Raw genomic sequence first — 13,549 nt, forward strand, 5'->3', positions numbered from 1 at the left:
TAAGCAGCCCCAAAATCTAGCAGCTAGGATTTTTTTTTTCTGTTGTTATTTTTGGTATGCTACTTTATTCTGTTAAGTAGTATAGGGGTGAAGTTGGGCCTTTTTTGAAGGTGTATACGTTTGAAAGGGGAAAAGCTTATGCAAATTTCTACCTTCCTTCAAAAATAGACAAGGATCTCAAGGAAGAGGAGATCAAGTCTCATCTGCTCTGGGGAATTAAGTGTGCTCTATGTTTAGCCCTGGGATCCAGAAGAACCCACATGGGTGCCCACTCAGTGAGCATGGCCTGCCCCTTCTGAACAGTCCAGAATATGAGAACTCCCAGTTTCAGGACCCACTGGAGGCTGAACATGTGGCAGTGGTTGTCTGGAAACCAGGTCTGGAGACTGTGGAAGGCTGAATAGTGTCCCCAGAATTTCGATGTCCTGATCACTGGAACATGTAAAGGTTATTTTATGTGGTGAAGATTTCACAAATAAGAATTAAGGATCTTGAGACAGGAAGATTATGTTGGATTATCAGGTGGGCCCTAAATGCAATCACATGTGTTTTTATAAGATAGAGGCAGAGGGAGGTTAGACACACAGAAGAGGAGGAAGCAATGTGACCATCGGGGCAGAAAATGGAGTGATATAGCCACATGCCAAGGAATGCTGGGGAGTCTGCCTCTCTAGCTGCAATCTAAGAGGAGTAGAGTCAAGAACAGATTCTCCCCTAGAGCTTCTGGAGGGAACACATTGATTTTGGCCTAATGAAGCTGATTTTGGACTTCTGCCCCCCAGAACTATGAGAATATGAATTTCTGTTGTTTTGAGGCACCAAGTTTGTAGTCATTAGCTGCAGTAGCCGTTTGTAATTAAGAGAGGGACAAAAAATCAGAGATGTTGGGGCGCCTGGGTGGCTCAGTGGGTTAAGCCGCTGACTTCGGCTCAGGTCATGATCCCAGGTCCTGGGTTCGAGCCCCACATCGGGCTTTCTGCTCAGCAGGGAGCCTGCTTCCTCCTCTCTCTCTGCCTGCCTCTCTGCCTACTTGTGATTTCTCTCTGTCAAATAAACAAATAAAATCTTTAAAAAAAATCAGAGATGTGGCAAATGAGAAAAAGGAAGACAGTTTCATGTACCAACTACTGACTTAATCTTGCCAAAATGGTGTTTTATGCTTGTGACACTGAGCAATTTCTTCTGTCAGGGGGGTTTGCAAGATAGGCTCTGGGGTCAAGAACACTGTGGTTAACTCATAATGACTTCCTCCTGGTATATAACACATACTAGACAAAGCAGCAATTCCTCAAACCTCCAAAATCGGTCTCTTTGTGGCAACAGAGAGTCTGCATAAGACTTAACTTTGAAATACAAAGAAGTATAAAAGCATTCATTATGATGTTCACTGTATATGTATAATTTTCTATGAGTGACTGTGGTTCTTACCCTGAGTCCCTAGACCTCTAGAAGTTCTTGAGTTTTATTCGAAGGTTTGGAGCTCTGAGTAAGAATTACATGTTAATTCTTGGATATATCATAATAATTACGCCCTCTAACTAGAAGATGTCTTATGGGATGATGGCAAAATGACTATTTGGAACCTTGTAAGCCATGATAAGGAGTTGGGATTTCATTCTAAATGTAGCGGGAAGCCATGGATGAGTTTAACACAGGACAAGGACACAACTGGAATTAGATTTAGGATGTTGCTCTGGCTGCCCCATGTGGGCAGATGGTAGTGGACAGGTACACAGCCCAGTGGCATAGGAACAGATAATGGTAGCCTGGACTATGACAATGAACATGAAAGTGAGAGAGACTTAGGCACAGTGGAGACATACTGGAAAAGCAGAATCTAGGTTAATCCGATTAACTGGAGGGGAGAAGTAAGGGAAAAGGTCAATCAGTGATGACTCCTAGGGATCTTGCATAAGTAAGTTAAAATAGAGCTGGGAAGGCCAAAATGGTGGTGGTGGCAGGGGGAGTTGTGGGGCTTGCTTATGGGAGGGGGAAGTCTCCAGTTTAGGAAATACTATGGTGATAAGGGGAATTAACAAGGCAGGCAGTAGAATATGGGGATCTGTAGTAGCACAGATAGGTAGGTTATTTGGAAATGAAATATCTCTCTCCCTCTCTCTCTCACACATGTACACACACTGAGCAGCCAAACCAAAATTTGCCAGAGCTTAACTGCAGGGCATGGGGAGTCTGCCTCTCTAGCTGCAATCTAAGGGCTTTGGGAAGAAAACTAAACAGTCAAAACTGAACAAAATTCTAGAATGAATTTAAAATTTGGGGAAGAAAAATAATCAAAGCTGAAGCAATTCTAAAAAATGCTGTTATGATCCAATCGCTATATCCAGGTTTTTTTCAGTGTTCCAAAATTCATTGTTTATGCACCACATCCAGTGCTCCATGAAACATGTGCCTTCCTTAATACCCACCACCAGGCTCACCCCTTCCCTTCCAAACCCTCAGCTTGTTTCTCAGAGTCCACAGTCTCTCATGGTTCGTCTCCCCCTCTGAATTCCTCCATTTCACTTTTCCTCTCCATCTCTCAATGTCCTCCATGTTATTCCTTATGCTCCACAAATAAGTGAAACCATATGATAATTGACTATCTCTGCTTATTTCACTCAGCATAATTTCCTCCAGTCCCATCCATGTTGATACAAAAGTTGGGTATTCATCCTTTCTAATGGAGGCATAATACTCTATTGTATATATGGACCATATTTTCTTTATCCATTTATCTGTTGAAGGGCATCTTGGTTCCTTCCACAGTTTGGCAACTGTGGACATTACTGTTATGCACATTGGGGTACAGATGGCCCTTCTTTACACTACATCTGTATCTTTGGAGTAAATATCCAATACTGCAATTGCAGGGTCATAGGGTAGCTCTATTTTTAATATCTTAAGGAATCTCTACACTGTTTTCCAAAGTGGCTGCACCAACTTGCATTCCCACCAACAGTGTAAGAGCATTCCCCTTTATTTACATCCTCTCCAACACTTGTTTACTGTCTTGTTAATTTTGGCCATTCTAACTGGTGTAAGGTGGTATCTCAATGTGGTTTTGACTTGAATCTCCCTGATAGCTAATGATGATGAACATTTTTTCATGTGTCTGTTAGCCATTTGTACTGTATACTGTTTTTAATCTTTCATTTTGGGTACTTTAAAATGACACTATATAGAGTATAGAAGACAGATGACAATCTGTTAGATAACTGAAATTTAAGATAAAATATGGTAAATAACTTGGAGATTATAGCGATGTTGAAGATACAGATGAATGGATGGGTGGGTGGATGAACAAACAGGGAGACTGATAGAGACAGATTTTAAAACACTATTTTATATTTGGGACATGGTGGATAATTTAGCATTCATCCAAAAAGGTTACCCAAAGGAAATGTTGTGTTTGTTCATGAAGTTTTGAGGAGTGGGAAGGAGATAGGTCATGTGATCAGGAGAACTATCTTCAGACTTAGTAATTCTCTATCAGATTTCAAGAAAGAAGATCTATCAGTAATCAAAACATTTGATTCCTAAAAGAGGAAGAGTTGCATTTTCAGTATATAAGAATCATATCTGAATACCCACCTCCCCTCCCAGAGGCCACAATTCAGTTTAGAATATTAGAAAATATCATGACAGGTTCACTTGGGAGGTAAACTTTCTACAGTTGATAATCCAAAGGCAATTAATGATATATTTGATTGTCTCCTCCAATTAATACCATATGCAAATAATTCCATAATAAAACTCAGGAAAAAAATATGAAAATGCAGTTAAGATTACAAAGTCTTTGTCCAAAGTCAAAAATACACCTGTATGTTGTGCAAAAGTCTCTAGCTCACCAAAGACATGATGTAGCTGTCATATTCTGTGAATAGAACCCAGCACTTCCAAGGTCAATGAACCCAGTATGAGGTTTAATTTTCACTCTGATCTTCTTCTATGAGGTTTTCTGGCCTCCTTTAATCTAAATAAAAATTAGCAAACTTCTTCAGCCATTTTTCCTTTCCTAAGGTTGTTGGTGAGCCTGGTATCTACCACCCAGCCAACTTTGCAGAAAACCACAGTTTAGATGGAAAATCACTTTGGGTTTCTGGCTCATCAGCAGTACTGCACATCTAATTAGCTCAACAATTGGTCCCTGTGATAAAATCAGCTAATTTTACGTTCAAATGGCCGCTCCGTGGTAAGCAATACTGTCACTCTCAACTCCATGTATAAAGAAGTTGCTGAAGAAGCTGGTTACTAGGGGGTCACTGGGGGCAAACTAGTGAAGACTATTAAATTAGTAACTTAAGTCAATGTTACAGTTAGTGCATAGGGGTCCCACCAGGGCTCAAGATGAATTCCCAGAATGTAATGACAGGGCCAGAAATTCCAACTCTTAACGGGGAATGAATTATCTGCAGAATCTCCCACTCTTAGAAATAAATCTATATGTTTGTGAGAAAATTACAAGGTCCTAGATAGACCTTAATCTAGTATTGTTAAGAAATGACTCTCCCTAGATTAAAGACTTCTGTGGTTTCAGGAATTTGTGCAAGCCTGCCCTAGGTAGAAAACCTAGGAAAGTCCATTCCAGGAATCACCTCTTCAGCTTCCCCCTCTCTTCTCCTTACCTGTTAAGGCAACTGGTGATATCAGAACTCTCCCTACTTTGTGGCATCTATTAGAAACATTATTAAGGTATTTTTTTAAGGTAGATGCAGAAGCACAGATCAACTTGTTTATGGTGTAAAAGCTACTTATCTCTCATAGGCATTGCAAATTATTGAATTTTTTTGATGTGTATATTATCAATTATACCAATTGAGTGGATGGTTAGAAATTTTTACAATTTTTGAAACAAGGAACACCTGAATGCAAATAACTTTACATAAATAAATATACAGAGAGATACATACATACCTCCATCTAATTATTATGCCTATACATGTATATAGATAAATATAGTCAGAGATATAGAAATGATTTTATTTATATAAGGGGCTTAAAATAGTAATTAGCACATCATAAGCTCTCAGGCCGCTCTGGTATTACTGTGCTATCATCATTATCATTATTATGTAGCTACATATATACTATATGTAAATATATAAACTACACATGTAATGGTGTATTATTTAACTATCTGGTTACATCAGGATGCCTGCTAAAAAATAAACTTGTCCTTTTCTTTCTCTGCTCTAGAAGAGGTGTCGGAAGGTCACTAAATTCTGGTAGATCATCCTTGAGGCACTGGAGTCAGTAGGCTGCCTGGAAGGGATGGAGCAGTGGGGGTTAAGGATGCTTTGCAGAAGGTTACATCAGCTGCCTCTTGTGCACCAGCTTAAATTCTCTCAGCCTCACCTTTCTCTCCTCCAGCCACCACTGCAGTGCTCTGCTCTGTATGGACTCTGGTTAGCTTTATGCAGGTGCAATCCTACACTTCACACCCATGCGGTGTGCCTCCTGCCTCCTGCTGCAGGGACACGGTCTCCTAAGTCCTCACAGTGCCACCCAGAAGGACAGAGTGAACCCATGGGGCATGGCATCCATTAGACATGGATTTCCCTTCTTCTCCCAGAATGACTGGTCATTTCAGAAGGACCAAACAATCCATCACTGATAGGACAGACCAACGTATATTCACTCTCCCTCCTTCCTTTTCCATGTCGTTTACCCCTGCCTCCTCACTCCATGGCACCACACTCCCAAGTTAAGCCCTCACAAACAAGCCTTTGTCATAGGCTCTGCTTTCCATGGGACCTGGACTAAGATAAAAATGATAGTAGTCACCCCTGTGCAAGGGCACAGTTAGCCCTATTGCTCACCAGGGAAGGTGAAAAAAGGCGGGACTTTGTTCTTTGGTTCTAGAAAAGGAAAATGACTTGTCCTCTCATGATATGGATCTGCAAAGGGGGGTAGGAGACAGTAGTACCTGGTGCTCAAGGTGGGACAGAAAGATAAATCCTGACCCAGGTCTCCTTGGAAAAGACTGTATCAATAATGTAAGACCCCTCTGCACTTGACTGAGCTCACCCAAGGGTCCCTTGAACTGTGGCTTTCAGCATTCAGCTTTTTATAGTGGTGACTGAAAGGAAAACTACTTGACCTTTAAGCTGCGTATCTCCAGAAAAGAAAGCAGCGGAGCAGTTCCTAGTGCAGCACCTATGATGGCCATGAGGACTGTGCTCTATGGCGGCCCCATGCTCTTGCAAGAAGCCAACATAAGAGTAGAAGACTTGGAATCTTGAGTGTCCCAGCCAGGAAGCCAGACTAACATGCCCCGTGCCTGCTGCAACATGGGTACACACACCCCTTATGGACCACTGTGCTGTCTAATCAGGTAGCCACTAGCCAAATGTAGCTATTTAAATAGACAATTAAATTAATTAAAATATGATAAAACACTCCGCCACTCAGTTGCATTAGCCACGTTTCAATGTTCAATGGCCAGAAGGTGGCCAGTGGCTACTATATCGGAAAGGGCAGAAGAGACCACTGCCATCATGACAGAAAGTTGTATTGGAGGTGCCACTCTGAAGTCAGGACTCAGGATTTTAGTCAGTTAGCCAGGAGACCCAACACGGACTTACCACTCACCTATCAGGGGAATGGAGGGCTGTTTTCATTTATGTGGTAAAATAAAAGAAATACAAGAGTATTTGTGCTCTGATTTGGTAATAAAGCACTTTTCAAAAAGATTTATTTATTTATTTATTTGACAGAGATCAAGTAGGCAGAGAGGCAGGCAGAGAAAGACGGGGAAGCAGGCTCTCTGAGCAGAGAGTCCGATGTAGGGCTCGATCCCAGGACCCTGAGATCATGACCTGAGCTGAAGGCAGAGGCTCAACCTACTGAGCCACCCAGGCGCCCAGTAATAAAGCACTTACATGTGGTTACGTTAACAGCAATGGATATTTGGATACTGGGGGCAGAGGAGACCCCAATCTTTATGGCAGTAAAGACTTTACTTTTAAAAACCAAGCAAAACCATGTGTATGTATGTATGTATTTAATTCCAACATACTTAGGTATGAAACACCCAAAAAGTATTTGGTTAGAACAACGATCTAGAGTATAAGATTAACATTCCCCAAATCTATAAAAATAATGGAGAAATTATTAAAACAGTTAATTACATTTAATACCTAAATTTTAATTCCTGTGTGTATCAGTTATCTGAAATCAACATGGGTTCCACTCAGTGCAAATGGTAAGAAACTATACTGGCATAGAAGTCAAAAAATTAGGTATAAGTTAGCCTCTTCATCATCATACAGAAGACACTGACTTTTGAACTTAAAATGCTCATTGTGAACACCAGAATGTCATCCCCTTTGGTCATATTCTAGAGAGACAATATCCTTCTCCAATCTCTTAGCATAACTGTTGGTACCTTAAGAGACTGGATCATAACACTAGGTAATTTACATATAGCATTAATCACATGTCATTTCCCGTATTATTCATTACTCACATTGTCTTTATAATTAAATATAGTGAGATTAAACCAAAGAGAAGTGATTTTTCAGTTCTTGCTTGCTGATGCTCTGCCGAGCTTAGCACAGCATCTTGCCTGGTGTAGGCACTTCCCTACCCACCTCTCAAATGTTGGTGTTCCATAGGTGCTGAGCCTTTTCTTCTCATCTCTTATCATTTTTCCCAAGTGACTGTATCAGCAACTAGGACTTCATTTACAAAATACAACTCCCAGTAATAAGGGCTACCATTTGTGGAACACTATGTGCTAAGCTCTGTGCCTTACAAGCATTAACCGAGTCAACAGTCACAACAACCCTGCCTGCAAGGAAGAAATAGCCCACATCTCCTCCTAACAATCATCTAGATGCCCAGGTCAGAGGTCCCTTAAACCCCACATTTCCAGACTTAACTTACCTTTTGCCACAAATCTGCCTTGGTTCCTCCATACTATCACACAAAACATTGTAAGCCAGAAACATACAAATCACCCTGGATTTTTCCCTCTCCTTTTTCTCCACTTCCAGTAAGTTCCAAATTCTATTACTTTTACTTCCTAAATATCCCTTCATTCCATGCAGACTGGCAGCACCCTAGATAAAGCTTCCATTACTTCTTGCCCAGAGTCCTGCATCAGCTGTCCAACTCATTGACCTAAATCTGGTCTTTTTTTTCTGTAACCCCAGTTACTCTACGAACTAAACCTTGTGACTCTGGGCATCTGAAATACAGGGATAATAATGAGGTCTTTCTCCTCACAGGTTTGCGTGAGTTAAATGAGAGAGTTTTCTAAGTGTCAGGTAGTTGATAAAAAGTTACTTAGCTGACATATGAATTGAGACAATTTGGTGCTGGAGGCTACGTGCTTAACCATCACCACATATGCTCAGGGGAGCCCATCATTATCAACTTCATGAAGTTGTCATGAAAAGTCATGATGAACAGAGATATGAGAAAGGATCATTTACAGTGAAAAGCTTTTGAGAATGGCAATATAAATATACTCCAATTACTATAAAGTTTTGTAGCTTTAACAATAAACGCTATCTTGTGGTTTCTGTAGGACCACTTAGCTCGGCGCCTCCTCGCTTGAGGCCTTTCATGGGGTTGTAGTCAAACTGTGAGCTGGGGTTGCAGACTCATCTGAAAGCTTGAGTAGGGCTGAGGGGCTTCCAAGCTTGCTCATGTGGTTCTTGGAGGCCTTCATCCCTTGCCACATGAACCTTTACACAGGGGGCTGCCTCACAACATGGCAATTGGTTTCCTCCAGGGCAAGTGATCCAAGAGACAAGAAGAGAGGGCCCCTACTATAGAAGCCACAATCTTTTTTTTTTTTTAATTTGACAGATCACAAGTAGGCAGAGAGTCAGGCAGAGAGAGACAGGAGGAGGAGGCAGGCTCCCTGCTGAGCAGAGAGCCCGATGTGGGACTCGATCCCAGGACCCTGAGATCATGACCCGAGCCGAAGGCAGAGGCTTTAACCACTGAGCCACCCAGGCGCCCCGAAGCCACAATCTTTTAATAAACTCATCTCAAAGTAACATCCCACCATTGCTGTCATTCATGGGGAGTGAGTCATTAAATCCAGCATATACTCAAGGAGAGGGGTTTACACAAGGGCAGAAACCATAAGAGCCAACCCAGAGGCTGCTTACTATAAGCACCTAAGTAGACATCACAGCCCTGAAGGGAGGGGGTGTGCTGAGAATAAATGGTGCTCTATCAGCATTTCCTCTAGTCCTCTCTGCTTTTTAGAGTTGAACAGCCCATGAACTTCATGCCCTGCTACTTTTTATCAGTAGATAACACTCTTGTCTTGGTCTCCTCCTCACTGCCATCTCTGCCACCATGGAGGATAGGTGGAGAACCCACAGACTTCTTGGAACTATTAAATGTCAGACTTTTTTCATAAATCCAAAATAGATCAGCATTATAGTAGCTACTGGCTCTATTGTTAAGCTTAAATTTAAGTCAGGAAATATAATAATAATTAAATTTAAACATTATCACAAAGTTCAAAAATTAAAGCAATGCAAGTTATTTTTAAAAGAACCAAAGCTCTATTGAAGACCTTTAAATATAATACAAGTTAATAGTAAAAATAATTATTTCATGCTATTATATCTGTATTTCTAAGAAGTATTTTTATTATAATTCAATCCACTGTTATTAGCAAGAGACAGTGAGTATTCTGGGTTGAACCGTGTACTCCAAAAAGTGTAGGTTGAATCCCAACCCCCCAGTATCTCAGAATGTGAGCCTATTTGGAGATAACATCTTTATAGAGGTAATCAAGCAAGTTAAAATGCAGTCATTAGGTTGGACTGTAATCTACTATGACTGAAGTTGTCATAACAAGGAGAAATTTGGACACAAAAACTGACAAGATAGAGGGAAGAGGATGTAAAAAAGATACAAAGAGAAGACAGCTATCTACAAGCCAAAGAGAGGGGCCTGGGCCAGAGCTTTCTGTGGCAAGCCTCAAAAGGAACCATGAGTCAAGCAGAGCCAGCACCTTGGTTTTGAAATTCCAGCCTCCAGAAACATGAGACAATGCATTTCTGTTGTTTAAGCTGCCAGTCTATGGTACTTTGTTATGGCAGCCTGAACAAAGTACTATACAAAGAAGGAAGAAAAAAGTGAGATTTAGTGAAAGAGAGGCAGGGAGAAATAGATGACTCTATGTCAAGATACACATCCATGTGGATGAGATGACTTTCACAAGAAATACACAAGGGCCTACTCCTAAAGTCTCATTTAGCGTATTTATGGAGCAGAAGCTGACAGATATTTCCAAAACTGTATAAATGGACACAGTGCCAGCTGAAAACAACCAGATTTTCCTTCTACAGGTGGGGTCTGACTGGTAGGGGCCACCAGAGGCAGTCCAGGAGCAAGAGGGGACCCTACCTTTTGGTAGTCTTCTTTGGACTTCAGGGCTACATCCATGTGCTCAGTAGAGGTTGGATAGATGGCTGAGCGGTACTGAGTGCCATGGTCATTGCCTTGTCGCATACCTGGGAAAGTGGAAAGCAGAAAGATTACTGGAGTGGACCAAGCAACAAGGCCAGTGTCACAAGTTTTCTATTATTCATGTGCTGCTAAGTTGCTTGGTGGTTTTTGTTTTTATTTTTATTTTTTTCAATTGAAGTATGGTTGACACACAATGTTACATTTGTTTCAGGTGTACAACTTAGTGATTTGACAAGTCTTACCTTAGGCTACACTCACCACAAGTATACCTACCATCTATCACCTTACAATGTTGTTATGACACCTTTCACTATATTCCCTGTGCTATGCCTTTTATTCCTGTGACTTATTCATTCCATAACTGAGAGCTTGTACCTCCAGCTCTTCTTACTCTTTTCACCCATCCCCCACAACCCCTCCCCTCTGGCAACCATCAGTTTGTTCTCTGTATTTATGGGTCTGCTTCTATATTTTGTTAGTTAGTTTTGTTTTTTAGATTCCACAAATATGCAAATTTGTTTTCCTCTGTTTTACTTATTTCACTTAGCATAATATCCTCTAGGTCTATCCATGTTGTCACAAATGGCAAGATTTCATTCTTTTTTATGGCTGAGTAATATTCTCATACACACACACACACACACACACACACACACACACACATCTCCTTTTTCCATTCATTCATCAACAGACATTTAACATTGTTTCCATATCTTGGCTATTATGAATAGTGCTGCAATAAACACAGGGGTGCATATACTGCTAAGTGCTTGTTTTAATTTCATCTTGACACCACTCTCCTTAAATAAGCACACAATATATCTGTTTTTGCTTTATTTTAATTACAAGAGTTATGTTTGAACTTAGGTAAATTTATCATAGGTCTTAGATCACAGTAGATACTCTACAAATATGTATTTTTCTATGCAGATATTTAAATCATAACCTACTCTAGTTTTCACTTGTAAAGCACTGGGTTGTCCATTATTTCTTTGGATCTTAATGAGACACTCTGTGTGGCATGTACTGTGGTCCCTCACATAGTAAATAAGGAGATGGGATTATATATGGGTAAGCACCTGCCATACTGCTTGGCACAGAGGAGGTGCCTATAAATGACTAAATAATGATATTCAGTAAGTTTGAAGAGCTTGCCTAAGGTCATCCACCCAATTAAGGGAAAACCTGAGCCTTACAGTTAGCCCAGTCACAGCTGCTAAAGTATATATCCCAATCAATTTCTAACTGAATAATTTCATCCCCAAAGTTTAACAGGCACAGGCTTAAGATAGATCTCCTGTAGATCTCCATGCTGTGGTCAAACAAAACTCACACGCATTTACTGCATCATTCAAGAATCAACTTCAGTTTTAACAAGTGCCCCAAGACTCTTCCAATAGAAGATATAATCTTCCAGAAAGAACATCTTTGTACTTTCAGATGTTAACATCCATGTGAATTACCTGGGGATGTTGTTAAAATGCAGATTCTGGTTCTGTAGGTCTGGGGTGAGCCTGAGTGAGAGTCTGCATTTCTAAACTGCCCGTGAGTGGTGCTGACCACCAGACTGCACTTTGAGTAGCTAGGGTTTAGAGTCTGTTCAGATATTTTCAAGATTCTTTATAATCCATCAGCAACAATTTTAACTCTAATAATGCAGTAAGGAAAACCTGAATCTTCCAAACTAACATTCCTGAGGTACCCAATGTACAGTACTCCTTCCACCTCCAACCCCATTCCCCCAGGAGGCATACACTTTTTACTGAACTCCTCCTATTCAAGGCTTAGTTCAAGCATCTTCACTCCACATAAACTTTCCCGAGTGCTCCTTATAGCTGCGACAATCACTGGTCCCTTTGGCAGGTCTCTCTCTTAGAGATTTTACTGTACTGCACTGTTATTATGTGGTTGTCCCTCTTTCTCATCTGTGAGCCTTCCAGGAGACAGAGCCTTACAACCATGGGACCTGGTATAGCATCAGACAAATGGATACCCTTCCACCAATATTTGTTGCATGAAGGACATAGAAGTTTATATCTCATGATCCAAGGCCCTGCAATCAGTACTAGAGTACAAATCAATCAATCAAAGTGCTTTTTACCTTTAAATGAAAATATAAATTTAAATGTAGATAAAATAATCCTCCTTAAGAGCTCTAGGAAAAAGCTACCAGTGAGCTAATATGTTTGACTAGTAGAGGGAAGTGCAGTAGCTAAAGACACCAAAGGTTTACTATGTCAGTTAATGAATTGACAAGCTAGAATTCATGATCAAAACTAGAGTCTAAAAATAGAGGTTTAAATAACAAACTAGTAGGATTTAGCGTCAAATCATAGGCTATCTATGGTGTGTGCATGTGTACTTATGCATACAGTGAAAGGGTGTTTTGCTACCTGTACCTATTTGTTCACATTCCAGATTGGCTGACTTCCTAGAAATTCCATTTTCCCACCTTCAGAGTCCCATCCCCACCTTGACACACAAAGGTCACATGGGGACTGGAAACTAATTAGTGGCTTAAACAGCCAATACCAGTGACACCAAAATATTAATTTAATAATATATAATAAAAAACCAGCCCATGTCTCCAATAAACACAGTATAATACCAAATTAGCACTATATAGTACCAAATTAGAATATCTATTTCATTTCTATACAAGCTATGTGTTACTTAAGTACCATATTATGATAATGTACAATATGTATTGTTACAGCACAAATATTATTTATAGCCTATACTATATAGGTATTATAATAGTATATTTACTAAGCACTTAGTATGTGCCAAATACTTTGCCAGGTGCTAAGGATACAGCAATGAATAAAAGCAAACCCTACCTTCACAGAGCTCACATTTCAGTGTAATTTAAGAAACTGGAGAAATATGCTTCCAGAATGGCACTTTGGCAATATTTTTTTCTTTACCTTCTTCTATGTTCACTCTTTCACTAAAAAGTAAGGCTTTTCTTGAGTGACTACTTTCCATCCTTTTGTGCACAAAGATGTGATGGTAGTATTAGTGTTCCCTCTGAAAACATTCTCTAAGACACACATCCAAAAGATTGCTGGATGAATGATTTTCAGGAAAATCTGACTCATCTCCA

General features: G+C 40.3%; 1 protein-coding gene across 2 annotated transcripts in view; it reads right to left on the reverse strand.

The window, feature by feature from the left end:
* The window catches only part of MSRA (methionine sulfoxide reductase A), a 437,055-nt gene that overhangs the window by 102,999 nt on the left and 320,507 nt on the right, over positions 1-13,549 (reverse strand). For both annotated transcript variants that reach the window (XM_047717468.1, XM_047717467.1), the window contains one exon: positions 10,381-10,487. In XM_047717468.1, the coding sequence (XP_047573424.1) occupies positions 10,381-10,487 (107 nt within the window). The remainder of the gene's footprint in view (positions 1-10,380; positions 10,488-13,549) is intronic.

The sequence above is a fragment of the Lutra lutra genome, chromosome 2 (assembly GCF_902655055.1).
Source record: "Lutra lutra chromosome 2, mLutLut1.2, whole genome shotgun sequence".
In the NCBI taxonomy this organism is placed as follows: domain Eukaryota; kingdom Metazoa; phylum Chordata; class Mammalia; order Carnivora; family Mustelidae; genus Lutra; species Lutra lutra.